The sequence below is a fragment of the Mustelus asterias genome, chromosome 14 (assembly GCF_964213995.1).
Source record: "Mustelus asterias chromosome 14, sMusAst1.hap1.1, whole genome shotgun sequence".
Taxonomy (NCBI): domain Eukaryota; kingdom Metazoa; phylum Chordata; class Chondrichthyes; order Carcharhiniformes; family Triakidae; genus Mustelus; species Mustelus asterias.
This window is the reverse complement of record NC_135814.1, coordinates 45,533,835-45,561,218: the sequence shown is the minus strand read 5'-3', so window position 1 is coordinate 45,561,218 and position 27,384 is coordinate 45,533,835. Positions and strand designations below refer to the sequence as shown.

The 27,384-nt window shown below is 42.1% G+C and overlaps 1 protein-coding gene across 5 annotated transcripts; it reads left to right on the top strand.

Annotated features, from left to right (window-relative positions):
* On the top strand, positions 1 to 26,124 carry LOC144504031 (death-associated protein-like 1.L). 5 transcript variants are annotated; one of them, XM_078229189.1, is made up of 5 exons: positions 10 to 74; positions 513 to 710; positions 11,983 to 12,055; positions 21,545 to 21,599; positions 24,168 to 26,124. In XM_078229189.1, exons 3-5 carry the CDS (start codon positions 11,991 to 11,993, stop codon positions 24,276 to 24,278), a joined length of 231 nt encoding a protein of 76 aa, XP_078085315.1. In that variant the 5' UTR covers positions 10 to 74; positions 513 to 710; positions 11,983 to 11,990; the 3' UTR covers positions 24,279 to 26,124. The 5 variants fall into 5 exon arrangements, with proteins under 5 accessions (XP_078085310.1, XP_078085315.1, XP_078085313.1 ...); XM_078229184.1 differs by lacking the exon at positions 513 to 710 and having other exon boundaries at positions 1 to 74; positions 24,168 to 24,668; XM_078229187.1 differs by lacking the exon at positions 10 to 74 and having other exon boundaries at positions 173 to 710.
* The last annotated feature ends 1,260 nt before the right edge of the window (positions 26,125 to 27,384 follow it).

The following is a 27,384-nucleotide window of genomic DNA, read 5'->3' as shown; positions in this document are numbered from 1 at the left end:
ATTTTGCATGCAGAACTTTAGACAAGAAGTCTGGAACGGTAATGATGGACCTGAAGGAGCCAACCCCTGCAGAGGTTTGTATCTATAACCATGATTAAATTCACTAAGGATAAGAAATTGATGCAGCGACTGAGCGGGATATTTCAGAGGTAAAATTAAAGTGAGATGAGATGGGGATAGAGATGAGTGGAACGCACGATTGTTTTAAAGGTGTACGGACAAAGGTTCGTGTGTGACTTGGTGATAATCCATTCAAGGGGACAGGATTATCTTTTAAGACTTTAATATTTAAACTTCAGAAAATAAGTAATTATTAGCTCCAGTCCGCAAAAGAGGCATCTCTCCACTTGGTGAGAAAATACTCTCATGTCATTCTAATTGGGACGAAACCAATTGAAGAGGGGTTTATATCTCCAATCTTTACAAATTCCCAATGGGAACTAAGCATATCATGAGTTTCCACTATGTTACGATTTTAATGTAATTGTCATTTTGAACTATTTTGTCTGAAGTTCAATCGAGGTTCATTGCTGTTCGGAGACGCGAATCAATGATAATGACTCCCTCCATTGTGTAGCAGTAAACTCAAACTACAACGCACAGAAACAGCTGCTGCCAGCCAGAATAAAACAGCTTAAACGTGAGGGGAATTGGCCGCAAGTAGTTCCTTGGAATTAGAGTTGAGAGTTTGGCTGGTGTAAAGCGGATAGGTGAGAACTTCCTTATTCATTAAAATACAAGCGCACTATCCTTGTTTCAGTTCCAGGTTTTTTTTCTATAACTCCTGGGTCTGTTTTTCCGGAGAGAGAACTCCAGCTTCCATTGCTCAGCCAGGCAACTTTCATGTATAAACACGGAAGTGTTGGGTACTTTACGTAGGAGTGCAAATACCCTACTTAATGGGAGCAATTCTTATTCTTTTCTCTACATTATCATATTTTAAAGTTGCTTTTTGTTAGATTTCCCACTCTTTTAAGGTGTTCTAATTCGAAATTTTACTGAATTGCGAAATTCATGACGTAGGTTCTCGGGGTGGGGTCGGAGAGAAAGGACTGAAAATTGATATTGACGATTACATAACTTGTAAAGTGGTGCAAGAACGTTTTGATGAAGTATTTGTTTAAAAAGTTAATTTTTCTGCATACTTCCTTGATGACATTGACCGCCTGCAACTATGGTCTTCAACTTTTAGCGTTATTGAACGTTGATACCTGCTTTACTATTTTGTTTTTGGGGGGGGGGGGGAGAAGGGATGGGAAGGATTATGTGAAGGGAGTGGGTCAGGGACTTGCTCGAGGTTGGATTTTGAGCACAATTTATCAAGGTGCTAATCTTCAATGTGAAATGTATCCAATGCCTTTAGGAAATCTTTGCATACATACCACTGTAGGTTTAACACTAATAGGCACAATTTCTGGCACAGTGGTTAGCACTGCTGCCTCAGTGCCAGGGACGTGGGTTCAATTCCTAGCTTGGGTCTATGTGGAGTTTGCACATTCTCCCTGTGTCTGCGTGGGTTTGCTCCGGATTCCTCCCACAGTCCAAAATGTGCAGGATAGGTTGATTGGCCATGCTAAATTGGCCCTTAAGGTCCTGGGGTGTGTAGATTAGGGGGTAAATGTGTGGGGATAGGACCTGGGGTGGGATTGTTGTCAGTGCAGACTCGATGAGCCGAATGGCCTCCTGTACTGTAGGGTTTCTATGATTGTGTATTCCTGGTTTGTGTGCAATTGTGAAGGTATTTTTATACTTGGGTACTTGAAGGAAGAGAATTTGAGGTGAAGCAATTAATGCATTCTGTTTACAGCAATGTAAAAGTGTTTTTCCATTAGATGGGACCCAAGCCTTAAGTTTTTTGACTATTTATACCATGTGATATGGTTGACTCCTTAAACCACAAAGGAGGCAATTTGATCTGATGTCTGTACTCAATTAGTTATGCTTGGCTTTAACCATAAACAGATTTTTTTTTCAAAGTATCTATTTAACTGTTAGTTCCTAGGAAGATGACTAGGTAACTATTTTGTGGCCAGCTGGAGGTGGGATTCAGCTTGATTTATAATGCTTCCTTTTCCACATTCACCCACCCCCAGGGTAAATAGCCACTGACACTAGAACTTATGTGAATAATAATTTGGGTGACGCACTAGAGTTGCTTGTGCCTGCAATTATTTACCAGGGTGAAAAAATGAGACCTGATAAACTAGTTTTATTCAAGTTTGGTTTTGTTTTGGGAGTGCTGAGCTAGAACTTCTTCATGTACACAATCCCTATGGTAATTGTCCTAATCTGCAGAGTTTAAAATTTATTTATTAGTGTCCCAAGTAGGCTTACATTAACACCTGCAATGAAGTTACTGTGAAAGTTTCCTGGTCGCCACACTCCAGCACCTGTTCGGGTACACCTGAGGGAGAATTTAACATGACCAATGCACCTAACCAGCACGTCTTCCAGACTGTGGGAGGAAACTGGAGCACCCGGAGGAAACCCACGCAGTCACAGGGAGAACGTGCAGACTCCATACGGTGACCCAAGCTGGGAATTGAACCCGGGTCCCTAGCGCTGTGAGGCAGCAGTGCTAACCACTGTGCAGGACACGTGACCTGGGAACCAATCGGGGAGTAGGGTGGGGAAATCACCCTCGTGAGCTCGGGTTTCTGATTCAGAATCTACTTGAGCTGGCTGCAGACATGAGGCAGCAAGCCTCTATACAGTCTTTACCTGTAAATAAATGTGTTTTTTTTTCCTTAACTGATAAACAAAAATTCTTATACTGTCCAAAAGTTGGCGCATATCCTTTCTACCTACTGTCTTTTTGATCTTTAAGATTTCTCCAATTTTGTTGGGATGAATACCATAGTAGCAAGTCTTTATTTATTGCCAAGTCTAGATGTCTTGAGATGGCATTTCCTTTCCATTGAATTATTGTGATTATGAATAGGGGATATTGACCTAAATAGCAATGGACAAAAAGTCCAAACCACTATGTTCTGATTTTAAAGATAATTGCATTCCGGTAATATTGCTGGTGTTCCCCTTGGTGACAGATGCCTTTTGTAAGTTGCTGTGGTGTGTACTGTAGCTCCAGTGCATGGTTGGTGCAGGAGGTGGGCATTGCACTTGTTGTTTGAGCATTAGATTCAACACTGTCCTTAAGTCCCTAACTTTCCTTGCCCATGAGCCTCGCCTCCTGGTCCCCGATCCTATTCCACTGAACCGCTGATGACCTAACTTCCCCAACTCCTTGGCTTCCAAGTTAGCCATAATTGTATATGGTTTTCTCGTTTTCCCCTTGGAGATTCTGATGGAGTATGAGCAGCTGAGGCTAAATTGAAAAGTGGAAAACACACAACGTACAACTACAAAGCAATATTATCTAAGCCATGAGCAAATGGCAGAGGATAAATAAGATCGAGCTGAATGTGTGGCTCAAAGATTGGTGTGGGAGAGATTGGTTTTAAATCATGGAGCCCTGACATCAGGACTGGAGAAAGAGGGAATTGTGCCATTGGGATGGCATTCGTCTGACCTGCACTGGGAACGGTATCCTGGTGTGTCAAAACTGGGGCTGCAGCGAGGGCCTTGGACTAAATTTTGATGGGAGATCCGGAAAGTTAAAGACCATGTGGGTAATGGGAACCAGGGTGTTACGGGAGGGACATAGGATACAAACATGAGTGCATCAGCAAATATGGTCAATTTATTAACAAATGGATTTAAACTAACAGGGAAAGGAATGTTTAAGCAATAGCAAAGTAAATTGTTGTGGGTAAAAGCAGGTGGAGGGGGACATGAGTTTAATATTGTATCAGAAAGAAAGGTCTGTACAAGTGGCACAATGAGATAAATGGTTTGGATCTAATGGCCATTACAAAGGCATGGTTACAAGGAGACCAAGCTTGAGAAATATTCCAGGCTACAGAACAATTTCAGAAAGATGGGTCAAATAAAACAGAAGGAAGGGTACCCCTGATTATAAAAGATGACAAATGGACATAGGTGAGAAAGGATCTTGGCTCAGAAAACTGGGTAGAATTCACAAGGGTGAAGATTAGAAACTCCAGAGGCAGAAATGCTGGTAAGAGTATTTTCTAGACCCCCATGACAGTAGTTATATCACTGGACAGACTATTAAACAAGAAATTATCACTCCAATGTAAACAGTTGTTCGGTAGTACAGAATTTGAATATTGCTGAGACAGGTTACTGAAGTTTTTCACCTTGCACTCAGGACAAACACAAGCATGCTGAATTTTAACCATGATGTGGAGATGCTGGTGTTGGACTGGGGTGAACACAGTAAGAGTTTTAACAACACCAGGTTAAAGTCCAACAGGTTTATTTGGTAGCAAATGCATTAGCTTTTGGAGCGCTGCTCCTTCGTCAGATGGAGTGGATATCTGCTCTCTTCCTGTGGGGAGCACTTCAGTGGTCACGGGCATTCGGCCTCTGATCTTCGGGTAAGCGTTCTCCAAGGCGGCCTTCACAACACACGACAGCGCAGAGTCGCTGAGCAGAAACTGATAGCCAAGTTCCGCACACATGAGGTCTGCCTAAACTGGGATCTTGGGTTCATGTCACACTATCGGTAACCCCCACAGCTTGCCTCCTGGACTTGCAGAATCTCACTGGCTGCCCTGTCTGGAGACAATACACATTTCTTTAACCTGTGCCTAATGCTCCCTCCACTCACTTTGTCTGTATCTTTAAGACCTGGTTGGCTGTAGAGATTCGCATTCTAATCAGTATTCTGTAACTTGATTTTGTGTCTCTGTATGCCCTGTTTGAGAGCAGATATCCACTCCATCTGACGAAGGAGCAGTGCTCCGAAAGCTAATGGCGTTTGCTACCAAATAAACCTGTTGGACTTTAACCTGGTGTTGTTAAAACTCTTACTGAATTTTAACCATCACAGTCATTTATAATAAAGGAGGAAAGGGTACTGATTGGCTGGCTTTGGCTAAGGCATTGCCATGGAAAAGAAAGGAGGAACAGTACTTCTGAGGAATTCAAAGGTCAAGCCTTGAACATATTCCTTTTTATGCACCAGACATTTCCCAGATTTTTAATTTGTTATATTGTTAGATTTGTGAATGATGTGAACACTAACTAGATTGTCACTGAATAACTCCTGAACTCCAGCTTGGTTCTTTGAAGTAGCTGAAGAACACTCATTTTATTCTTGTAGCAATGCTCTGGGGTGTAATTAATCTCTGACCACTTCCCTTTTTATTGGGTATACTGGAGGGTTTTCATTTGAACTCCTTACACTCTCATAAATTGTTTCTTACTAAGACTCCCTGGTTCTGCACTAGAGAGCAGTAACTCTTCTCTCTGCCACTGGGTTCTCCATGTCTGGATCAAGGCACGGTAGCACAGTGGTTAACACTGCTGCTTCACAGCTCCAGGGACCTGGGTTCGATTTCTGACTTGGGTCACTGTCTGTGTGGAGTTTGCACATTCTCCTCGTGTCTGCGTGGGTTTCCTCCCACAGTCCAAAGATGTGCGGGTTAGGTTGATTGGCCATGCTAAAATTTCCCCTTAGTGTCCTGAGATGTGTGGTTAGAGGGATTAGCGGGTAAGATATGAGGGTAGGGCCTGGGTGGGATTGTGGTTGGTGCAGACTTGATGGGTCAAATGGCCTCTTTCTGCACTGTAGGATTTCTATGAAGGTTGTAATTTAAATTTGAAATGGAGTGGTTCTGGAAGAACCTGCACTATTGGGTATAGTATTGATGAAATCTATGTTGCTGGTGGGGGTGGGTGGCAAAAGGTTACGAGTACTAGATATGCACTTGCAGAGAAATTTCGTGCCCTACTGTGGCATTTCCAGCATGAAATTCCTGCAGCTTGCATAATGTATAATGAACTTTCTATTGATGGTTGATGATCCTGTTATGGAAACTAACTTGCTCTAAATATTAGAGGGTAAATATGGTTGGGGATGAAACAGAATTGGTGTAAAATAGTACAGGACCAGTAGTGAGGGGGGAAAAAAGTGTATGATTTTCCTTTATTAATACGGGAAACAAGGGCACAATCCAATTTTTAAAAATTGAAGTGAAAAAATATTGTACATCTGAGTTCTAAACATTTTGTAGAATGTTGAGTAGTTATATACACCTTTCTCATGTAAAATCAACTATTGAGACATTCTGATTATTTGAGGGGCAATTGACAGCAAATTTGCTAGTGTAGTGTGTCTTTGAGCTGATAGGTAGGTGGCTTCCTGTTTGAGAGTCAATTCTGAAGGCACGCTAAGGTGGCACAAGGCATCTCTGCTTTTGTTTACTCCTTGTTTTCTCTTCGATCACAATAGGAGGCATCATCTTTCACTTCCTCACATGAAGAAATGCCTGAGATTATACTTGCATGTAAGGTATAGATAAGTCTGCAATTTTCCTTCCATCTTCTCATTCACAGCCTCTCCTTCACTAACTGTACTACCAGAATCGCCTTGCCTTCCACATAAGAGTATCTGAATTCCAAAAGTCGAGTTAATTCCCCCAAGGACTATATGAATTTCCCCTTTTAACTTTAAGCTGTCGGAGTTTACACTGGGGTAAAAGCTGAATTGGGTTTCATTTATAAAAATTGATTTTATGCTGTTTTTCAAAATGCTTCTTGGACCCAGTATCTAAGCTGGTTTGTCCAGCCTGCTAAAATTTGGACTATAAATTTGTAGGTGAGATTAAAATCACTTGTTGGGAGCCATTATTTAGTTTATTTATTAGTGTCACAAGTAGGCTTACATTAACACTGCAATGAAGTTACTGTGAAAATCCCCAGTTGCCACATTCCGGCACCTGTTCAGGTACGCCAAGGGAGAATTTAGCATGGCCAATCTACCTAACCAGCATGTCTTTCGGACTGAGAGGAAACCCACACAGTCACGGGGAGAACGTGCAGACTCTGCACAGACAGTGACCCAAGTCGGGAATCGAACCTGGGTCCCTGGCGCTGTGAGACAGCAATGCTACTGTGCTGCCCTAGTTACATAAAACCGCAGCTAGAAGATGCAGGTTGCTTTGGAAGTTGAATTAAAAACACCTTTAGTCTAACAATGTATTTCTTGAGATTCTGATCTTGTATTACTTGAGGCTACCTTTTATTTTGGTAAAATTAACACCTTCCTTATCCTTAAGCAGTAACTCATTGCGTGAATAGCTTTTATGTTGTGTTTATATAGATGACAGCTTCAAGCTTTTGACCTGGTCTATGAAATTTAATTAAACTTTACTTCCACTGTCTAACCTTCCCTTTACATGGTTCATCTGGCTTCATCCATTAAGTTGGAACACAAGAAAGAGTAAATCATTCATTTCCACAAGCCTGTTCTGTCATTCAGTTAGATCAAGGCTGATATGTAGCATAACTCAATTTACCTGTCTTGGTCCTGTAATTCCCGATGCCCTTGTTCAAAAACATTATTAATCGGTTTTCTTCAACTTTTAATTAACCTAACCCTTTTGGGAACAGTTTCAAATTTCTATTAACCACCTAGCTCTAATTTTAAAGTTGTAACGTGAAGCTATTAAATCCTTTTACCACACTTTAATAGATCACCTCTTAATCTTCTATATGTAAGGGGAGTACAGGCTTTGTCATTGCAAGCTGTGCTTGTAATTCAATTTTTATTTTTCCCAATATTATACCGCACTCCCAAGGTCAAGATCTTCCTGAGATGCAATGCCCAGAATCTAGGCAGAGCTGTATATAACTAACTTCCAGCCTGCTTTGGACGACATATGTCTTTTTCCACACTGATCATAACTGACAATATAAACTTGCTGACATCCACAACTATTTCACCCTGCTTCCTGCAACTACGTGCCTTTCTAGTTTTTGCCTTTTTTGTTTTGCATCTGTTCTAACAACATCTCTTCCTGTCAGAATGTCTTGATTGCCACTTTCTGAATTATACGACCAGACCATTCCATTCTGTTTTTTGTGCTTCTAACCTACACTTCCTCAACCTCACAAAGAATGATAGGAATTCTTTTTCATCAAAAGCTTGACGGGTAATTTGCCATCATAACATTTCTTCGCCTACCCGCTTTCTGAAGGGGCACTTCTTTCATTTCAATTCACTTTGACGAGCCTCTCTCCCCAGCACCTTCCCACTGAGATGGCTGCCCTTTACCATTCACCATCTTTTTCCACAGCACTGTCTAGGGGCCCCAAGTACTCCTCCTCGATGAGGGAGCAATTAAATGTGCTACAACAATAAATACTATGGGGGGGGTTCTCCCAAAAAAAATATTATGTGCAGAATTTGCGTAAAAACTGGAGTAAATCCTGCTGCTTTTTTCAAAAGTAGTTTCAAAATGAATCTCCAACACTTTGTGCCTTTATGGAGTGCCCTAGCATGAATTGCACTGAAAAGCTGGGGTGGGGCCTATTCCCGCTGGAGAGGCTGGCAGCATAGCACTGAGCAGGCCACTGTGCATGTGCCGGCCTGTCACAGTGAAGATCGGTGCATGCGCAGTAGCCCTGCACTGTCGGCCTCCCGATCACTGGCTAGCACAGCAACCCCGCATCACTGGCCTCCCAGAGGTGTCCAGGCCAGCCCCAATTTCTCCCCACCCGCTTTGATCACTGTCCACCCTCCCTCTGTCACTGATCCCAAGTGCAGAGTGGCAACGGGACCCCCCCACAATTTCCCCCCCTGCATCCCCAACCTTGCTGGGCAGTGCCAAGGTGTCCTCTGTGCTTTGCCCCTTGGGTGATGCCAGGGGGCCAGGTTGGTAATGCCCAGGGGGCACCCCCTTACCCCCAACCTCCTGGGGTGCTTCCATTGCCCCCTTCACTCCATCCCCTTCACTCATCCCCCATGAGTGAGGAGCTGTTGTAAACCCTGCTGGAGTGAAACACTTCTGCCGGGGTGGGAGAGACAAGTGGACCTGGAGACTCCGTGCCGATTTCTAGTACGGAGCTGACAATGCTGGAGGCCATGACACCCAGCAGGAAGCCCGCTACACTACCTCTGTTGATATCTCCCAGCCCACTGCACAGCTGAAGCAGCACAGCAGGCTGGGAGAATTGCCCCCATATTTGGTGCAGTCTATTCTGTATTAAGACCGGATGCACATTATGTTGCTGCTTTGTTCTAAGTGTGAATCTGAGCTCCCTGCTTGTCAAGTCAATTCCCTTTCTCTTGCCTGTCTTTGGCACTGTGTAGAAGAAGGTCAATGTGATTCAGGGGGTACAGTTTTGATTGGGCATCTTTAGTTTTATGCCCCTCAACTTCTAACCTTAACTGATGCTTTCACTTTCACTTTGTGTTAGTGTTATGGGATGGGAGTGCCAGTCTTTATGAATTTGGAGACGTGGAACATGTTGGGGCTCTGAATTAAAACGTCCTGTGAAACTGCTTTTCTTTCGCAGTACCATTTCCCACTGCCTCATCCTCTCTCCAACACCAATATTTGCTTTTTTTGGATAATGTCATGTTTTCAATCTCCTTTTATTTCTCAAACTAATACATCTGATACTTCCTGTTTCCTACTCAAGTGCTTTTCATGTCCTTTTCTCTTTTTTCTTTTTTAATTTACCTTTCTGAAGGGTGTACCAGAAATGTTTATCTTTTCCACAGATGCATGCAATCTGATGGCAGTCTTGTAGCATAGTTAGAAGGGCGGCACGTTAGCACAGTGGTTAGCACTGTTGCTTCACAGCTCCAGGGACCTGGGTTCAATTCCACACTGTGTGTGGAGTTTGCACATTCTCCTCGTGTCTGCATGGGTTTCCTCCGGGTGCTCCGGTTTCCTCCCACAGTCCAAAGATGTGCGGATTAAGTTGATTGGCCATGCTAAAATTGCCCCTTAGTGTCCTGAAATGCGTAGATTAGAGGGATTAACAGGTAAAATATGTAGTGATATGGGGGTAGGGCCTGGGTGGGATTGTGGTCGGTGCAGACTCGATGGGCCGAATGGCCCCTTTCTGCACTGTAGGGTTTCTATGAAGTTCTGGTTCAGTCCCACTCCAGGCACAGAAGGTGTACTCAAAGAAGTGGCTAAACAGGATGCTCAACCTGCAAATCCTTCCCCTATGACAGGTGACAAGAACAAAAGTGACTCCTGATCAGCCATGCTTAGTAGAATAGTACCCCTCAAGCCATGACCTCTGGCTTCAGGCTAACGACCTATTCCTGGAAAAGCTAGCTATGGAAAACAGCATTTCTGTCTGCCTCCTACATGTGGCAAGTCTTAAGTCATAGAGTTCCCATACTTTGTGAAATGTATTCACTTTGTAGGCCAACACTAATCAGCCTGTGTACAAAATTCCAAACCGCACCCAGCTAGTCTGTTTTTATGATGATAGCTGAGGGATTGAATGAGACACCAGGAAAGTTCTCCTAATCTTCAAATGGTGCCACGTGATAAGGGCTTTGGCCAATGTTGCTTGTGAGATCTGATAATTGCAGGGTTGCTTTGGGTTGAAAGCAACACCTTTTGATAATTGAAGGGTGGTTGGAATACTAAATTATACACTAAAGTTCTAGAGAAGGGCTTGAACCCAGGACATATGAATGTGCTACTGGGTCAAATGTGTACTTGTAACTCAACATGTGGACGCTTTAAAACTGTCTCCTATCATGGATAACCCTTGGCTAATGTGTTGTTACAGTCCCAGGTTTCCATTTATGCCTGACCTGACCATTTGTTGACAAATTGGGATTTAGTGTTTCCTTTCTTGCTGCCTAGAAAAAGGATGTAAGAAGTCTCAACACCAGGTTAAAGTCCAACAGGTTTATTTGATAGCACAAGCCACTAGCTTTCGGAGCACTGCTCCTTCATCAGGTGAGTGGGAGTTCTGTTCACAAACAGGGCATATAAAGACACAAACTCAATTTACAAAATAATGGTTGGAATGTGAGTCTTTACAGGTAATCAAGTCTTAAAGGTGCAGACAATGTGAGTGGAGAGAGGGTTAAGCACAGGTTAAAGAGTGCAGTTTCTGCACACATGAGGACGGCCTCAACCGGGATCTTAGGTTCATGTCACACTATCTGTAACCCCCATGACTTGCCTGGGCTTGCAAAATCTCACTAATTGTCCTGGCTGGAGACAATACACATCTCTTTAACCTGTGCTTAACCCCCTCGCCATTCACATTGTCTGTACCATTAAGACTTGATTACCTGTAAAGACTCGCATTCCAACCATTATTTGATTAAATTGAGTTTGTGTCTTTATATGCCCTGTTTGTGAACAGAACTCCCACTTACCTGATGAAGGAGCAGCGCTCCGAAAGCTAGTGGCTTGTGCTACCAAATAAACCTGTTGGACTTTAACCTGGTGTGAGACTTCTTGCTGTGTTTACCCCAGTCCAACGCCGGCATCTCCACATCATAGGAAAAGGATGCCATTGTGAGGCAGGGTTACCCAATAATGTGACAGCAATTTGGTTTGAGTTCTTGCTCCAATTGGCAACTGTCAGATTTGAAATCAAAAGTTCAGCTTGTGTACATTATGTGCATTTGAATCATGATTGAACATGTTTTCATTACAAATCCTTCACTTTTTATACAAACACACACACACTTACCACTCCCCATGCCTTGCACCATTAATCTTTTGTAACTTGGTGTTTCTTGCCTTCCACCCTATCACGGACCTGCCCTTGCCCTCCCCTCTCATTGGGTTAAAATCTCTAACTTTTCTTAATTCTGATGAAAGATCATGGACCTGAAATGTTAACTATTTCTCTCTTTACCAATGTTACTGGACGTGACTATTTCCAGAATTTTGCGTTTCTTTTTATGTCTAGTATATACCACATCACTCTATGATTTCATGAACAAAGGTTCGTTGAAATTGCCACATGGCAAGATTAGTAGCATTGACAATTAAAGTGTTGGTTAACTATTATAAAACAAATTTTATTGGTTTTGGGTTTTGACCTAACGTGTTTGTATTTTAACCACTGTAAACTGAAATTATGCATTGAACGACTGATTTATTTTTTATTCCCAAAAAGTGACTAGTATGAAGGTTGCCACAAAAGAAGAAGAAAATGGAAGTAATGGAAAAACCAAGAAATGTGTTCCGAGGTAAATGATACTTGCACCTGTTTCTGATTGTTGTGCTTAAGTAAATAGGCATGGCAGGTGGCTATTTAAAAATATTACACTTGTAGCCATTTAGTCCTGCAAAAAATAATTAATTGGGACATGAACTGAGGCAGGGTCTTGTTGAAAATAACCATGAAAAACATTACGATGCAGAAAGAGGCCATTCGGCCCATGTCTGCACTGGCCAAAAAAAAGCCATTTGTTTTAATCCCATTTTCCAGCACCTGGTCTGTAGACTTGCAGGTTGCAGCACTCTGCATGCAGATCGGGGACTTTTTTTTAAATGTGAGTGTTTCGAGCACTAACTTGGGCAGTGAATTCCAGGCACCAGCATGATCATGTCCCCTCTACTAATCACCTTAAATTTATGCCACCTGGTCATTGACCCTTCAGCCTACCCTCTCCAGGCCCTTCATTTGTCTGAGGCAATTTCTCAATTAATTCATCTGAGGATGACAGCATTTATATTTATGACATGGCTATTGGTTCATTCCTATTCGTGACAATACACTCATTGGCTGGAATTTTACCGGCACACCCACGAGGCTCAGAGAACAGCATTCTCCGTTAGCCTCGGGCGGGACCATACGAACGTCGGGCAGATGTGCTGGTAAAATTCCACCAATTATTTCTCAAAAGGTATCCACCATACATCTAACACAATAGAAAGTTGTTTCAACATTGCCTCTATTGTATGGTTACCATTATGTCCTATGCTGCCTTGACTTTAGGCTATTGGTACTTTGACCGTCACTGGAATATCTGTTGGTAGTTGACATGGAACTGTATCTTACTGGTTTTGAATTAGAATTTAACATTTTGTGATTTGATATCCCTATGAAATGTAATTAGCTTTGAAAGTTTATAATTTTCCATAGTTGGCTTCATCCAGCAGTTCGCTCACTTTGCAGTAGATTAGTCGTATTTGATTCATTATTGATTCGGACTTGCTTGGAGTTAAGACCGAAAGTCATCTGATTGCACTTTTCCTGACTAAGATGGAGTTACCAGCACTTTGCTGACCTGAGGTGGAATTGCTTTTTAAATACGACTAATCAGAATTGGGATGTTACTCTCTTTTATATAGGTGATCTTATTGAAACATATGATGTAACTGCTTGGAGGAATTTGAGGAACATTTCATTATTTTATGCTTGATCCTCTTTCAAATTATGACATGTAAAATTGCCAAATGGAGCAATTTTTTTGCGCTTGGCTGCAGTTCATGTATTTGGCAGATGAACACTGATGTCTGAGCATGAATGTTTATACATTTCCTCCATTATAGGCAATAGCATAATGACATAGGTACTCCTAAGGAAGGTTTTTCTGATTCACCTTTTGTTAACTGTAGCGCAGGTTTTCCTTTTCAATCCATGTGAACTTGTAACTTGTATACAGCTTGGCTATGATTAACTTTGTGTAATGAAATGGTAAGAAACATTGCAAGCCACTTAGTCCAACATTTTTGCTGAACAGGGAGGAGGCTGCTGGCCCTTTCTTAATGTTGCATTAAGATGGCTGCTGTGTAGCTATTCATTCCTTATCTGGAAGCAATTTTTGTTTCTTCACCATAATCATTTACCACTTTCTTTGGCTTTTGCATCATGAAACCTTCCTGCCCTCCCCACCACCCAATCGCCTTTTTTATGTTCCTGGCTCCTGCTACTTTCTCAAACTATTATATAGGCCATCCACCTGAAACTCTGTTTCTATTAGAGATACTGCTTGACCTGAGTTTCAGCAATTTTTGTTTTGGATCTCCAGCATCCACAGTCGTTATATTTCTTGTTGAGGTACATTTGAATGCTTGGCCACTGGATTAAGCCTTTGTGTGCATCTAAGTGCTTGGCCCAGGTTTCATGGTCAGTGGCAATCTGTTGGGCGTGAATTTCCTCCTTCCCAATAGTTCTCCAGGCATCCAATCTCGGACAGCAAACCGAGTGGTAAAAACTGAGTGTAAAAAAAGGGGATGTAGATGAACTGAAATATCAGGCTCTGAAAAGCCATTGCCTCGATCTTCTGATGGAGTTGGTGGCAAACTTGGGAGGTGCTGGGACCCATAGGGTGTCCTGATGTGCCCACATATTTACCTGGGGCTTTCAAACTTCCAATGGGCAGAGAGATACACTGCCTATATCCCTCATTGGATGCCTCTCTTAGACTTGCAGTTGTAGACTTGGGCTTGGATGCCCCTGAACCTGTCAGATTTACTCCAGGATGCCAGTAGATGTGTTGTATTTGAATTGTTTAAGGACATTCAACAAGGTGCCACATAAAAGGTTCTGATAGAAGTTAATGGTGTTGATTGAGTGATATTTCAGCATGGACAAAGGATTAGTGAATTAACAGGAAAGTAGAGATAAATGGATTGTTGGCAGGTTGTCGCGGGGGCCCATGCTGAAGCCTCAACTATTTGCAAGCTACGTTAATGACTTGGATGAAAGGACTGAGTGAACGGTAACAATTTGCTGATGATACAAAGATAGGCAGGAAAACAAGTTTGTGAGGAGGATACCAAGAGTCTGCAATGACATCTAGAAGAGTCAAGTGAGTGGGCAAAAGCATAGAAAAGCAGAATATTACATGGCGAGACTGCTGAATGCTGTAGTATGGAGGGATCTGGGTGTTCTTGTACATGCATTCAGGTACAGCAGTAATTCAGAAGGCAAATTGAAAGTTGCCCTTTTATTGCAAGGAGGATGGAGTATATAAATAGGGAAGTCTTATCACAATTGTACAGAACATTGATGGGACCATATCTGGAGTATTGTGTACAAAGAAAGTTCACTGATTCCTGGGATGTGTGGTTTGCCTTATGAAAGGCTGAGCAGGTGGGGCCTTGGAGTTGAGGCCCAACCCATTTTATGAAACACAAGTTCCTGAGAGATTCTGACATGGTAGAGCTGAGAAGTTGTGATCTCTTGTTTCCTCCTCCTCCTCGGCGTCGGGGGGAGATTTCTTCTCAAGAAAATTTAGTTTTTGGAATTCTCTCCCACAGAGAACAGCGAGGGCTGGGTCATGGAATACATCCTAAGCTTCAGTTAAGGGAGTCCAAGCTTAGAACAAAACAGTACAGCACAGGAACAGACCCTTCAGCCCACCAAAACTGGGTCATGACACCTTTTCTAAATTAATGACCTTTTGCCTCAAAGCAGTCCCTATCCTCCTATTTTCCTGCCTCTTCATACATCTGTCAAGATGTCTCTTGTATGTTGCTATTGTATCTGCTTCTACCACCTTCTCTGACAGTGCATTCCAGTCACTTACCACTCATGTAAAAACAAAAAACTTGCCCTTCATCTCCTTTTAAACTTTCCCCATTTTACCTTTAAATGCATTTCCCATGGCAATTGACATCTCTACCCTGGGGGGAAAAAAACTCCGACTACCCATGCCTCTCATCATTTTGTGAACTTCTTTCAGGTCAGCCCCTCAGCCTACAACATTCAGGTGAAATCAAACCAAGTTTGTCCAATCTCTCCTCCTAGCTAATACCCTCCAAACCAGACAACATCCTGGTTGATCTTTTCTGTACCCTCTCGAGTCTTCACATCCTTTTGGTAGTGTGGCAACCAGAACTGTACACAATTATCCAAATATGGTTGAAACATGACTTGCCAATTTTTATACTCTATGCAATGATCGGTGAAGGCAAGCATGCCATACGCCTTCTTGACTGCCTTATCCACTTGTATTGCCACTTTCAGGGAACTGTAGACCTATATGCCTGGATCCCTCTACGCTAATACTTCTAAGGGTTCTGCCATTTACTGCATATTTCCTTCCAAAATGCATCGCCTCACATTTGTCCAGATTAAATTCCATCTGCCATGTCTCCCAGCCTATCTATATTCTGCTGTATCCTCTGGCAATCCTCCTCACTATCTGCAACTCTCCCAATCTTTGTGTCGAGCACAAACTTCCTAATCCGACCCCCTACATTCTGCTCCAAATTATTTGGGGTCACAGCACTGATCCCTGCACAACACCAGTGGTCAGAGAGCTTCAGTCAGAAAAGCACCCTTCCACTGCTACTGTCTTCTATGACCAAACCAGTTCTGGAATGCACTCGAGTCCCCAATAAACAATTTGACAACAGAACTGCTGATCTCAACAGCTCATCTGTGTGACTTCACCTTCTGTATCAGCCTGATATGAGGAACCTTGCTACAGTGTCTCCACCCTGCCCTCATCAATCACCTTTGTCACATCCTCAAAAAACTCAATCAAGTTTGTGAGACCTCCACCGCACAAAGCCATCCCGCCTATTGCTAATAAGTCCATATTTTTCCAAATGAGTAAACCTTCGCCACCACTGACCTAAGGCTCACCGGCCTGTAATTTCCCGATTTATCCCTGTTGCCCTTCTTAAACAAAGGAACAACATTGGCTATTCTCCAGTCCTCTGGGACTTCTCCTGTGACTAAAGAGGATACAAAGATTTTGCACAAGGCCCCAGCAATTTCCTCCCTCTGTATTCTGGGATAGATGTGGAGATGCCGGTGTTGGACTGGGGTAAACACAGTTGGGTGTCTCAACACCAGGTTAAAGTCCAACGGGTTTATTTGGTAGCACAAGCCACTAGCTTTCGGAGCGTTGCTCCTTCGTCATGTGAGTGGGGAGTTCTATTCGCAAACAGGGCATATAAAGACACAAACTCAATTTACAAAATAATGATTGGAATGCGAGTCTTTACAGGTAATCAAGTCTTAAAGGTACAGACAATGTGAGTGGAGAGAGCATTAAGCACAGGTTAAAGAGATGTGTATTGTCTCCAGACAGGACAGTTAGTGAGATTTTGCAAGCCCAGGCAAGTCGTGGGGATTACAGATAGTGTGACATGAACCCACGATCCCGGTTGAGGCCGTCCTCATGAGTGCGGAACTTGGCTATCCGTCTCTGCTCAGCGACTCTGCGCTGTCATGTGTCGTGAAGGCCGCCTTGGAGAACGCTTACCCGAAGATCAGAGGCCGAATGCCCGTGACCGCTGAAGTGTTCCCCAACAGGAAGAGAACACTGCTGTCTGGTGATTGTCGAGCAGTGTTCATTCATCCGTTGTCGTAGCGTCTGCATGGTCTCCCCAATGTACCATGCCTCGGGACATCCTTTCCTGCAGCGTATCAGGTAGACAACGTTGGCCGAGTCGCAAGAGTAGGTACCGTATACCTGGTGGCTGGTGTTCTCACGCAAGATGATGGCATCCGTGTCAATGATGAAGATGAACATCTCGCCAAGGCCATCCCCACACCCCCACTTCTTGCCTTCAAACAACCGCACGACCTCAAACAGACCATTGTCCGCAGCAAACCACCCAGCCTTCAGGAGAACAGTGACCACGACACCACACAACCCTGCCACAGCAACCTCTGCAAGACGTGCCGGATCATCGACACGGATGCCATCGTCTCACGTGAGAACACCATCTACCAGGTACACGGTACCTCCTCTTGCAACTCGGCCAACATTGTCTACCTGATACGCTGCAGGAAAGGATGTCCCGAGGCACGGTACATTGAGGAGACCATGCAGACGCTACGACAACGGATGAATGAACACCGCTCGACAATCACCAGGCAAGAATGTTCTCTTCCTGTTGGGGAACACTTCAGCGGTCACGGGCATTCGGCCTCTGATCTTCGGGTAAGCGTTCTCCAAGGCGGCCTTCACGACACACGACAGCGCAGAGTCGCTGAGCAGAGACTGATAGCCAAGTTCCGCACACATGAGGATGGCCTCAACCGGGATCTTGCGTTCATGTCACACTATCTGTAATCCCCATGACTGGCCTGGGCTTGCAAAATCTCATTAACTGTTCTGTCTGGAGACAATACACATCTCTTTAACCTGTGCTTAATGCTCTCCCCACTCACATTGTCTGTACCTTTAAGACTTGATTACCTGTAAAGACTCGCATTCCAACCATTATTTTGTAAATTGAGTTTGTGTCTTTATATGCCCTGTTTGCAAATAGAACTCCCCACTCACCTGACAAAGGGGCAGTGTTCCGAAAGCTAGTGGCTTTTGCTACCAAATAAACCTGTTGGACTTTAACCTGGTGTTGTGAGACTTCTTTCTGGGATAGACCCATGAAGTCCTGGGGACATGTTGAAAAACTCAAAACCTTTTTGTATCAACATACCCATCCATCTCTGTACTCGCCTTCCACCATGTCCTTCTCCTTTGTGAATACCAAAACAAGTATTCATTAAGGACCTCACCCACTTCCTCCGGCTCCACACACATTTCCTCTTTTATCCTTGAATGGACCTACCATTTCCCTAGCTACCTTCTTGCCCCTCAGAAACATACAATATGCCTTGGGATTTTCCTAAATCCTGTTTGCCATGGGCATTTCGTGGCCCCTTTTTAGCCATCCTTGTTTAAGTTCTTTCCTGCTTTTTTAAAAATAATCTTTTGAGGGCTCTGTCTGTCAGTTTCCTAATCCTTACATGTGTCTCCCTTTTTTTGCCTAAGCTCACAATTTCTCTTGTCATCCAAGATTCCTGAATCTTACCATCCTTATCCTTCATTTTCACAGGAACATGCTGGTCCTGAACTCTAACCAACTGGCCTTTAAAAGATTCCCACATAACGGGTGTAGATTTATCCTCAAACAGCCACTGCCCCCCACCCCAAAATCTGCATTTCCCACTTCCTGTCCAATACTGTTGTGATTTAGCTGTCCCCAATTTAGCACTTTCACCCGAGGACTATTCCTATCCTTGTCCGTAAGTAACTTAAAACTTATGGAATTATGGTCACTGTTCCCAAGGGAGGGCAGGCAGGAAAGTGGAGTTAAAGTCACAATTGATTCAACCATTATCTACTTTAATGTGGAACAGGCTCTGGATGGCCATATAGTCTGCTCTTCTTTCTTCTGGTACTTATGCCTGCTGATCACAGACTTAGGACCTGCGTTGAAATTAACAACAGAAACTCTTCTTTTAAAAGTAAAGTTGCTAAACAATTAATGTCCTCTCCACCCCCATTGTGCATTTATAAACATATGAACCTGGTATTATAAAAGCTGGAATGTACTCGAGTCCCCAAATAAACAATTTGACAACAGAACTGCTGATCTCAACAGCTATCTAAATTAAGAAAACATTCAAGCAATTAAAAATTGCTACATGCCTTCAAGGCTGCACTTGCAATACTGTAAAATATACTTTACCAGTTATTTAATTTAAGTACTTAAATTCATTTAAAGGCATTCATCTTTACTTGCATTTCTTTAAGTTACAAAAACTCTTGAGAGCAAATTTCTGTGAAAGGTTAAAAATTATATTTTAAAAAGCCTAAGAACCTCAAAAAAACACTCTGTAACATAACAAGATGTTAAACTTCAAGGGGCATTCCTCGTGCTGTTGACAGCAAAGGGTGCATGGCCTCATCACTATACCTCATGACTGCCTTTCCTGTTTGTATCCTACAGCTGGGACAGGAAATCCCTATAGCTCCAGCATAAAAAGGTAAAGATGCAGATTTTTATCATATTCAGTGGAGGGTGCCTTGGACTCTAAGCTTACAGGAAGATCTGGGCTGTCATTTTAAGGAATGTGAAATTTCATCATGGAGAAATTAGACAATCAATTGGCTCAGCATTTAGTTAAAGGCCAGTCAAGCTGTTCAGCAGAAGTTATGAACTTGATATGCTACCATTTAAAAGCCCATTCAACAAATTACACCATAGTCTTTTTTCCAAGAGTTTAATGGGGCAAGTTTTGATCTGTTCAGCAATTTCTATTTGATTGCAGTCAACAGTACATACTAAGGAGAAACATGAAAAGTTCTAGATTTCTATAAGTTTCAGCAGTTTCTACTGAGTAATAACATACTGGCAGTTTTGCCATCATCATTATTGCAAAATCCATGACCATTTCATAAATCTCCTGAACTTTGTTGCCACTAGGCAGATAGGTGACCTAATCCAGTCCTATACAAAGGTTAAGTTAAATTTATTTTCCCAAAAAAAAGTATTCAAAATCTAGGAACCTCAGCTGCCACAACCTGAGCATTAGTAGCCCAATCTTCAGTGCCTCCTCAAAAAAGCTAGTATTTATGTAGTACTTTTAACATGGTGAAACAACCCAAGGTACTTTTCAGGAGTGTTTTATACAGCAGCATTTAACATTTGAGATATTGGGGCAGATGACCAACACCTTGCTCAAATGGGTAGAGTTTTACAGCACAGACAGCAGCCATTTGGCCCATTGAAAGAGGGCCAAAAAGAAAAGTGGAGGGGGTTAGGGAGGATATTCCAAAGTTTATGACCTTTCCAGCTAAACATATGAAGGCGGCACAATTAAAATCATAGGAACATAGGAATTAGGAGTGAGAGAAGGCAATTCAGCCCATCAAGCCCGCTCTGCCATTCTATATGAACATGGCTGATCTCCATCTCATTCTAACTCCACTTCCCTGGCTTTTTCCCATCGTCCTTTATCCTGCTTTTGATCAAATATTTATCTACCTCCTCTTGAATCCATTGATTTGATTCTGCATCCATTGCACTCTGCAGCTGTGGGTTCCATAGATTCACAACCCTCTGAGAAGTAGCCCCCCCCCCCCCCCCCCCCTACTCTATAACTATGACCTCTTGTCCTGGACTGTTTTAGAAGGAGGGACATTTGGTTAACATTTACTTTATCAGTACAGTTGAGTATTTTATATCTCAATCAAATTCCCCCCTCATTCTTCTGTACTTCAGTGAGTACAAGCCCAAGCTACTCAACTGCCCCTCATACGACAGCCCTTTCAAACCTGGAATCAATCTAGTGAATCTCCTCTGAACTCGCCTCCAAGTGCCACCACATCCTTCCTCAAAGGTGATCAAAACTGAACACCATACTCCCAAGTGCGTTCTCACCAATGCCTTATACAATTGTAACAACACTTCTCTACTTTTACAGTTTAGGCCCTTTGCAATAAATGCCAAGATTCCATTTACCTTCCTTGTAACATTCTGCACCTGCAAACCCACTTCCTGAGACTCGTGCACAAGGACACCCAGATCCCTCTGCACAGACACTTTGAATCTGTTTCCCATTTAAATAGTAAATTGCCCTTTTATTTTTCTGGCCAAAATGGATAACCTCACATTTGCCCACATTTTCTGCCAGTTCCTAGCCCATTCCCATAGCCTGTCAATATCCCATTTGTAGATTATAGATGTCCAAATTGGAGGAGCACGGATAATGAAGTTTGTGCAGCTGGAAGAGATTAGAGATAGCAGGAAGCAAAGCCATGGAGGGCTTTGAAAACATGAAACATTGAAAACTAGGACTTTGACATGGAACTGTTGCTTAATCCGGAACCGATATTGGTCAATAAGGACCTCGGTAATGGCTGAACCAGACTTGGTGTAAGTCTTGTCTTATTCTATTTTCTTAGCTTCTCATCATCTATCATGAATCATATCCAATCAGCCATGTGACTGAAGTATTTAAGTTTTTTTGTTTGCAGTACTGCTATCAACTTATCAAGGAAGAGTTTTATCTTGGCTAGAACAATTGATAAGGTGAGTAATTGGATTCTATTGAAGCTATTTTACAGATACTTTAAATTCAAAACAAAGTTGAATCTATACAAATGTGCATTTCCAATTTTTGTAAAGCTTTTTTAGAAATACACATTTTCCAGGCTTCCCATTTGAGTCAAATAACTCTTATGACTAAGTAGATAATGGATCAGGCCAGGATTGATCTTAATTTTTTTTCCTCATTTCCCTTTTGTCCTCGCCTTATTGCTACTCACTGGGTACTCCTAAAGCAACTATTTATGACTTGAGTCTTGATATCAATCCACTGGAGGGTAAGATTTATCTGGTATTTATATTTGCTGATGGCAAATTTATCTTTTGAGGAACCATGTTTTGAGTATTTGGACTGCCTGGTCAATAGTATAAATTTGCTATTGTCTTTTTTTTTGTCTCCCGTCCTTTCCAACCAGATTGGTGACTTTTCCAAATTTTATATTAATACCGCCACTCCATTACAGTGTGTTGGTTCATGACTTTGCTGAACTGCTAGTCAACACATGGAACAGGAAGAACAAGATAGAGTTTGCACTTTTGACTGTAGTTGACAATTAAGGTGCAAATCACGACAGCTGAAATGCCCGAGTTTCTACTGAATGTGGATATCGTAGAACACCAGCTGCCATGAACCAACACTGTACATTGGGCAGCTTAAAAAATGTTGCTTTTATTTTTTTAAAAACCCTTCATGTATTCAAGTGTTGACTTGAAGTTTAATTACAGTTGAAACGGAGTTTATCGACAAGCATTTTAAGTCTGTCAATCCACAATCTGCAAGTAACCCAATTTTCAAACGACTTTTCAAAAATATAAAACCCATCCAATATATTGGGGAACACCAGGAAACTAATTGTTTATAGAATTATATTCAAACTTGTGTGCTTGCACATAAAAGATCCAACTCGCTTTTGGGTTCTACACATTAGTAGCAGGAACTCCGAGGTAATTCCTGGGAATGTGGTCAGTTTTGTAGTTGGGGCTGACTTTTAGCTCAATATTCAAAAACTTTAATCTTGTCCCACTGTGTCCAAGATTTTTAGCACTGTATTTAAGCATTGCATCATGGACCAAATTTCAATTTAAATATGTGATTATTAGCATATTTTGTCCATCACACTTGCAACTAAATTTTTGAAAAAATGCTGGAAAATCTAAGTCTGACAGCATCTGTGGAGTGAGAATAGAGCCAACGTTTCGAGTCTTAGATGACCCTTCATCAGAGATGAGAGGAAAGTCAGCAGAGATACTATGAGGGTAGGGAGGGGTGGTGGAATTGGACAAAGGGAATGTAAATGAGCATGCAGAAGGCTGAGGTGTTGAAAGTGTCTATTAAGTAATCAGAATGCATGAATGGCAAAACAAAGGTACAGCTTAGTAAAGGACTGCCTGAGGAATGTGGCAGTTTGGGTGGGGGGGGGGGGGGGTGGAATAAAATAAATGGGGTGGAGGAGAGAGTTCATTCCCTGAAGTGGCTGAACCCAATGTTCAGTGCCTAATTGGAATATGAGGTGCTGTTCCTCCAGTTTGCATTGAGGTTCATTAGGATATTGCAACAGGCCAAGGACGGACATGTAGACAGGAGAGCAGGGTGGTATGTTGAAGTGGCAAGCAACAGGAAGGTCTTGGACCTGCTGGCAGACGGACCGAAGGTGTTCAGCAAAGCGGTCACCCAGTCTGCGTTTAGTCTCCGATGTAGAGTAGACTGCATTGGGAGCACCAAATGCAATAGACCAGATTGAAAGGGGTGTTTAGGACCTTGGACAGGTAGAAGGGCAAGTGTTGCGCCATCTACGATTGAAAGTCTACTGCACATGGTATTTCCAGGCAGTCATCCAAGTACTAACCAGGCCTGAGTCTTAAAAAGTTAGTCTGGTGATAATTTTAAATAATGAGGCATCAAAACAGAACCGAAGTAAAAGCAAAATACTGCAACTACTGGAAATTTGAAATAAAACCCAAATGCTGGAAAAACTCAGCAGGTCTGGCAGTATCTGTGGATAGAGCAACAACTCCATCTTGGCTTGGAAGAGTCATACGGACTAGAACATTAACTTGTTCTCAGATGTTGACAGATTTGCTTTTTTTTTCTAAATCTCAAGTCATAACTCCAGCAGAAACAATTTAATTATTACTTGGGGTAACAAAGGAGGGAGGAGAAGGAAGTTACTGAGAAATAGGCAAACAAAACCCCCTCTTGTGGGTGGATAGTTAGCTGAGATTCTGCTGGCATGGGCCATATGGATGTCACAAAGTCTAACTTGTCAAAAACCATGCAAGTGCGGTCTTTCCAGTGATCCTGAAAATGCCATTTATTCCGATGCAATCACAGCACAGTCACTGGATTGTGCATGTAGCATTTTTTTTTTGCTGCTTTTAAAATTCCTTGGCAATCTGGCTCTGGTTTCATTTGTTTCCACAATATGCACAGCATTCCAGGGCACATGCCTGGAAAAGAAATTGCTTTTTGATCCTGTATCCCTAAGCAAACTCTTCAAAGAAATTCTTCTGCAATTCCTCACAGACTGATTACTTATTTTTATTCCCTCTTAGCTGAGTCGTAAATTTCCACCTGAAATTACATCACAAAAGTCTCAGCCTTCTTTGGAGAAGATTCCACTACCGAGACAACTTCACACCATTCATCAGCCACGCAAATGTTAAAAAGTGCAATTAAAAGTGATTAATTGTACAACGTGCGACAACCACCATGCAGGTTTAAAAAATCAGTGGTGATAAAATGTAAATGCTAGTCTCTTTCAAAGCTGCACAATGCTACAGCTCCTTGCATGTATTCTTAAACAGCTAGAAATCTTCCTGATCAAATGAGACATGGTCCAAAATGTATGTCAGAGTTATCTTCTGAGCTAAATGATCTTCAATAAGAGTGCTTTTACAAATGGAAGTAAAGTTGTTAGTGTGTAAGTAGCATGTTTCATAGGACAATTCCATTTCTAGTTTTGTTTGTACATGGGGTGATTGGGACCAAAATGATTAATTGTTTATCTTTTCACCCACATATTGGTAATAAACGACCTTTTTTAATGCATTCACAATGGTGCTTGTTTCTCATTTCTATTTTGTATCTTAATTCCTCCACCCTTCAAAAATATTAATTTAGTGGTACAAGATGGTATTCAAATTGGATGCATTCTCTCAATAGTGACCATGAAACATAGTCGATACACTGGTTCACCAATAACCTGTTGCCTGTGGAATATTCCATACAGACACTTTGATTACTCAAATGTCTTTACTCGGGTGCTCTTACTTTGAGACAAAGGATTGTGGTTCAAACTTAGATTTATTAAAACATTTTGCAAGCTAAAGAAACAACAAAGATTAACTTTTCCCCAAACTAGGCTGACTGCCTGAAAAACACCTATACTACCTGCTCTGATGATCTTGACTGAACTGTTGGATTCAATTAGCTAAGCTCACGTCAACACGCCCGAAATTGGATCTCGCATGTCCTCTTCCGTCATCATGGGTCGCAGGTCACAGCAAGATGGTTGAGTCTTCATTGGAGAATGTCTCCTGTCTTTATCCCTCTCCCTCTCCAAGCCTTTCTGGAATGTTGTCTGGCTTTCAGCCAATAGGGTCACAGGGCAGGGGTCATAGCACCCAATTAAGTTAAGGCAGGTGGTCCTGGTGACCTGGTGCACATATTCCCTTTTCAAGATATGGTTAGTATCAAGGCGTCTGGCTGAAACTAGGGAAACGCAAACATGTATTTTTCTGTTGGCTGAGTACCTCTTCCCACTGTTAAGTTCGAACACCTCAGTTCAATAGACAAAACAAGTCTAGGCTGGTCCCTGTTGGCTTTGACCTGTGGTAACCTTGTCTGTATTCCATCAGGCCTTGCTTGTAGAAGCAGTTTAGCTGTGTATTAAAGTATCCAATTTTATATTGGGCTTTGTTACTTGGACCCTTGGCCACAACCCTTTAGGGAAGGAAATTGGACATCCTTACCTAATCTGGACTACATGGGACTCCAGACCCACAATAATGTGGTTTATTCTTAACCGTCCCCTGAAATAAGCCAGCAAGCTCCCTGTTCAAGGAATGGGCAACTACTACCTTGCCAATGATGCGCACATCACATGAATTGTCTCATGCATATTAAATGACGGATGTAGCCCCTTTGGCTGAAAGTTGTAAATATTTTGGATGTTGAAGCAATTTTTCATTTAAGATTCTCATACAGTTTACTTGAATACATTGTGCAGATATTTATAGTTGGGTGGAAATGCATGGACATTAATGGGAGAGCTATGATGCACTATCTGACCTTGTCTGTGCTGATGAGACATGCTTCCATATTGCCATTTGGAAAATTGAAGGAATTGCTTAGTTAGTGACTGATTTATGCCATGAAGTGGACTACATGGACTACACTTGATTTTGTGTCTCTGTACCCTGTTTGAGAGCAGATATCCACTCCATCTGACGAAGGAGCAGCGCTCTGAAAGCTAATGGCATTTGCTACCAAATAAACCTGTTGGACTTTAACCTGGTGTTGTTAAAACTCTTATTATGCCATGAAGCCAGATCAGAGCAACTTTGGCTGTAGTCCTCAACAGCTTTACATTGCAGGATGGTGCATGAGGTCTGACCCATAAATCAAGTTTAGAAAAGTAACATGCATCTCCGTTATCTTTGAGTAAGTTAACAGAACTCCAATTAGCAATGCTTTCTGACAGCATTCAGGAGAAAGCACTTTTTGCTTGTTTGGCAGTCCGTCCACTTTCTCCCACCAACATACTGCAGCTGCAGTGTTCAATCTGCAGGATGCACTGCAGCACCAACCAAAACTTTGTCAGCCCTTCCCAAACTCTTGCCTACCTGGAAGGGAATTTAAGTGATGGTGTGAGCATATGTCAGCTGCCCATGTCCACAAGTCCCACAACATTCTGACTCATGCACTCATTACCCCAAATCCTGGAACTACTTGCCTAACAGCACTATGGGAGAACATTTACTGCACAGGCATCTTCTTTGAAGTCAGTTGGAGTTTTACTAATGACACCGAATCCCCATAATGATTTGCATTTATTTTTAAAGTGTACATTTGTATACCAAAATTAATGTTTAAAAAAAATAATGGTACATTGGTGCTAAAGAGTCACATCCTCGGGACCAGATGATTTCCATCTTGGGTTTTAAAAGTAGGGAAGTATGTCACATGTCCTAATCATCATCCAAGATTCTCTTGATTTGAGCACTGCTCATTTTTGACTAGAAAATTGTGCATATCACTCCATTTATGAAAGGTCAAAAAAGATTTATCGACAAATTATTAAAAAGAGAAGCTAAATCTGTGGAGCGAAACAGTTAACTGTTTTCCTCTCCCTCTCCTCTGAAGCTGCGAGACCTGGTGTTTTCCAATATCTTCTGATTTTCTATTTCAAATTTCAGGATTTGGAGTATTTGCTTTCATTGTAAATAAAGTAGCCTAACATCTTTTGTCCAAGTCTTTGATCAGAGGATAGTGACTGAACACCTTAAATTTTAAGATGCCCAGAGAGTTGGCATGAATTTGTAAAAGGTAAACCATGCCTGACCAGCCTGATATTTTTTTCCCTTTGGCTGCAGTGATTAAAGTAGATTGGGGAATGTATATAGATATTATTTAAATATATTCTTAGAAAAGTGACCTTTACAGCATTGAAAATTCGTGCACAAATTATTGACCTATTCGGAAATTGGCTGAGTGGAACAGACAGAAGGGACAATGGGCATGTACGTTATTTCGTAGGATGTTAAGCGG